Below are 4,153 nucleotides of genomic sequence, written 5' to 3' on the forward strand. Positions count from 1 at the left end.
AAAAAAAAAAAAAAAAAAAAAAAAAAAAAAAAAAAATGTTAACAACTGGCAAATCTAGGTGAAATCTACCGTGTGGTGTGCTGGGAATTCCTAACATGAATGAAGTATACCTCCATCCCTCCCTGATGTGTGTGTCCCTTGGGAGGTGACAGGGTATTCTGTCTTCTTGGGCTGAGGAGGCAACCATCAACTGAATCCTGTCACCCCGATCTCAGCTTTCTAATGGCATCAGTATTTCTTTGCTGATCCCCAGCCTTGATTTCCAGTGAGCAATCTCTGAATTAGTGACAGTAAGAATAGAGTTTAAATGTTTAAGAATAGAGTTTAAATGGCTTTTACTGTACGTCAAACATATGTTAAGTGCTTTTACATGCATTATCTCATTTAATCCTTTATTACTTTACAACAGAGGAAACCAAAAGCCACTTAGCTTGTGGTAAGGCCAAAGCCCATACATTTAAACCATCACTGTATTCTCTAATCTTTCTCAGGAGAGAAAAGATCGCTGTGCAATCCACTGTTCAAATGCAATGAAAGCTGAGTGATTAGAAAGCTGCCTTGCTGTTGGTGCTGCTCAACAACGGTGAGTTCGTGACAGCTTAGAGGCCTGAAGGAGTATACATCTCCTCAAAGGCATTCTTCAAGTTCATAAAGGAGGTAATACAAATTTGTAAGAGTATACATTTTCCTGAATTGGGACAAAACCTATTTTACTTTGTTGTTGTTTGTTTTTAGACAGGGTCTTACTCTGTTACCCAGGCTGGAGTGCAGTGGTGGAATCACGGCTCATTGCAGCCTCAAACTCCTGGGCTCATGCAATCCTCCCACCTTAGCCTCCTCAGTAGCTGGGATTACAGGTGCATGCCACCGTGCCTGGCTAAATTTTTAGTATTTTTTTGTAGAGACAAGGTTTCCATGTTGCCTAGGCTAGTCTTGAACTCCTGGGCTCAAGCAATCTGCCTGCCTTGGCCTCCCAGAGTGCTGCATTACAGGTATGAGCCACCGTGCCTGGTCCTATTTTCCTTTTTTTTTTTTTTTGAGACAGAGTCTCACTCTGTCACCCAGGCTGGAGTGCAGTGGTGCGATCTCGGCTCACTCCAACCTCTGCCTCCAGGGTTCAAGCGATTCTCCTGCCTCAGCGTCTCGAGTAGCTGGGACTACAGGCACGTGCCACCATGACTGGCTAATTTGTGTGTGTGTGTGTGTGTGTGTGTGTGTATTTTTAGAAGAGATGAGGTTTCACTGTGTTGGCCAGGCTGGTCTCGAACTCCTGATCTCACATGATCCACCCACTTCGGCCTCCCAAAGTGCTGGGATTATAGGCATGAGCCACTGTGCCTGGCCTACTTTACTTTTTATCCCATTTTCTGTTTGCTCTGAGAATACTCGTCTTCAATCCTAATGTAACATCATATCTGTTTTTGTTACATTAGGATTAGACACAAATTCTGTTTAGAAATAACTCCAATAATAGTCTTTCTATTTTACTTTCACATTGACAATGAGTCAGATTTGCTTCAGCCTGGAAGAACATGTTTATGTGAAACTGGGCACTTGCAGCCAGCTGCACTTTTGTTTTTCTAAATGGGAAATGGGTTAAAAATTAAAAAGTATTCACTTCTCATTACAAAAGTCAATCACTTTCGCCATTCCCATGTATCAGTTATTTTCATTTTATGTAAAAATAAAATGCAGGCTGGGTGCAGTGGCTTGCGCCTGTAATCCCAGCACTTTGGAAGGCCGAGGCGGGTGGATCACCTGAGGTCAGGAGTTTGAGACCAGCCTGGCCAACGTGGTGAAATCCCATCTCTATTTAAATACAAAAATTAGCTAGGCATGGTGGTGGGCACCAGTAATCCCAGCTACTCAGGAGGCTGAGGCAGGAGAATGGCTTGAACCCGGGAGGTGGAGACTGCAGTGAGCTGAGATCATGCCACTGCACTCCAGCCTGGGCAACAGAGCGAGACTCTGTCTCAAAAAATAAATAAATAAATACAATAAAAAATAAAATAAAATGCAGCTCAAATATTTTAATTTCTTCTCAATTAGCTCTTATGTAAAAAAATAAAGTTTACTCATCACTAGCCTAAAGGTTCCCCAGTCTCCAGGCTCTCCATCCTCTAACATATGTACCCTCCTAATCCTCAAAAGAGTTCTTTTTCTAAAATTCAAATTTGATTCAGGCACTCTTATAATTAAAAGTTCCCAGTCCCTAAAAATAAAGCCTTAATGTCAAACCAGCTCTTCAATCTCACCTCCTCGTTTTCTATCTTCATCTCCAATAATATCCCAGCTATGGCTCTCACAGGCTGATCTCTTCCTGGACCAACTCATTCTGTTAATCCACTGAGCGCCTAATAAGCCCAGAAAACCCAGCTCAAGAGTCACCTTCTGTTCCCAAGTGTCCACCAGGCAGAATTAACCACTCATTTTGTGCTGCTGAATCTTTAACGTACGTTTACTCTTAACACTGAATACAAAATTCCATAACTACTTATCTATATAACTGTTGCTCCTGTTCTGCAGGGGCTCTCTTAAGGGCATATTCTGCTAAGTAATCTTTGTCCACCCAGTGTCTAGCAGGGTCTCTGGCACCTGGTAGATGCTTATCAAACTCTTGCTATGTTGACACTTATCTGTACACAGCTTAATTACTGATTTAAAAAGTGAGCCATCGTTCAAACTACGGATTATCCAAGGCCAAGGGATGGCCATCAGTTAGTAATATGCCAATATCCCACTAGGGTCACCTTCTCCTGGGCTCACCAATGATGAGTGGGACACAATCAATTACATTGCATTTTATTTTTTATTTTTATATTTATTTATTTATTTAGAGACAGGTTCTCTCACTCTGTCTCCCAGGCTGAGAGCAGTGGTGCAATGTCAGCTCAATGCAACCTCTGTCTCCCAGGCTTGAGTGGTCGTCCCACCTTGGCCTCCCAAGTAGCTGGGACTACAGGTGCACACCACCACGTCCGGCTAATATTTGTATATTTTGTAGAGATGGGGTTTCACCATGTTGCTCAGGCTGGTCTCAAACTCCCGAGCTCAAGCCATCCACCCACCTTGGCCTCCCAAGTAGCTGGGACGAGAGGTGTGCACCACCATGTCCGGCTAATTTTTGCATATTTTGTAGAGACGGGGTTTTCCCATGTTGCTCAGGATGGTCTCGAACTCCCAAGCTCAAACCATCCACCCACCTCGGGATTACAGGTGTGAGCCACCGTGCCCAGCCAAGACAGCATTTTAGATCATTCCAAACGCTGCTAGGAGAATTTTCGTGAGGCTGAAAGTGAAGGCTTTACCAGAGTACCTGATGAAGGCAAAGGGGAAGTGCTCTTGAATCCAACTGCTCAACTTCACCTCGTATAAGTGAAAACAGAGACTGCAGAACAAGCTTCGGAGCCTCTGGCTGCTCATTAGCATTGACTTCAGCAGCTTCTTCATCACCAACAGCATGTGTGACTGCACTTAGTATTTTTTCTTGCATTAAAGGTGCAATATCTCCTGAAAACAGTCCTTTAAGAAGTAAAGAAAATGCCTACGTTAGGATCAATTCCCGTGATGGTGTAACACATTAATTCCCATGATGGTGTAACACATTAAAATGATTACATATAGTTTGATGCCCTGGCTTGACCAAACTAAAACAGACCTGAACAGGAAGGTAAATGTGTTAATCACATGGAACTGCTAAAGAAGTTGAGCCTTTCTGATTAAACTCTGATAACATCAGAAATACTTCTAGATGCTAGGAGAGTACTAGGAGAGTAGCAGGAATTCAGATGCCAGACCTAATGGCTAGTGAAATGTTTTTCCTAATAAAAAGAAGTAACACAAACTTCTCAAAAATCACTAATAAATAAATACTTAACTAACAGCTACTGAAATACACCAAATCTTAAACATTGTTATAAACTATAACCTCACCCTTCACTGAAATCTCAGTGTCAGTTTTAATTTTCATGTTCAGATTTAACAGACTATCTGCCTATGTGCATACCTTTAGCTAGTTTGCCTTGGAAAGGATCTTCTTCAGAAATATCATGTGTATGACCACAACTGAAGCCGTCCTCCCTGCAGTGTGCCCAGAGCCCGTCGTGTATACACCACGACTGAAGCCGTCCTCCCTGTAGTGTGCCCAGAGCCC

At 42.7% G+C, this 4,153-nt stretch overlaps 1 protein-coding gene across 10 annotated transcripts in view; it reads right to left on the reverse strand.

The window, feature by feature from the left end:
- Positions 1–4,153, reverse strand: part of CNST (consortin, connexin sorting protein) — a 107,139-nt gene that overhangs the window by 38,459 nt on the left and 64,527 nt on the right. For 7 of the 10 annotated variants that reach the window (XM_023216132.3, XM_023216134.3, XM_023216135.3 and 4 more), the window contains one exon: positions 3,317–3,522. The exons of 2 other annotated variants lie outside the window; for them this stretch is intronic. In XM_023216132.3, coding sequence (XP_023071900.2) covers positions 3,317–3,522 — 206 coding nt within the window. The remainder of the gene's footprint in view (positions 1–3,316; positions 3,523–4,153) is intronic. One more of the 10 variants, XM_023216139.3, reaches the window with a different exon arrangement.

The sequence above is a fragment of the Piliocolobus tephrosceles genome, chromosome 1, assembly GCF_002776525.5.
Source record: "Piliocolobus tephrosceles isolate RC106 chromosome 1, ASM277652v3, whole genome shotgun sequence".
In the NCBI taxonomy this organism is placed as follows: domain Eukaryota; kingdom Metazoa; phylum Chordata; class Mammalia; order Primates; family Cercopithecidae; genus Piliocolobus; species Piliocolobus tephrosceles.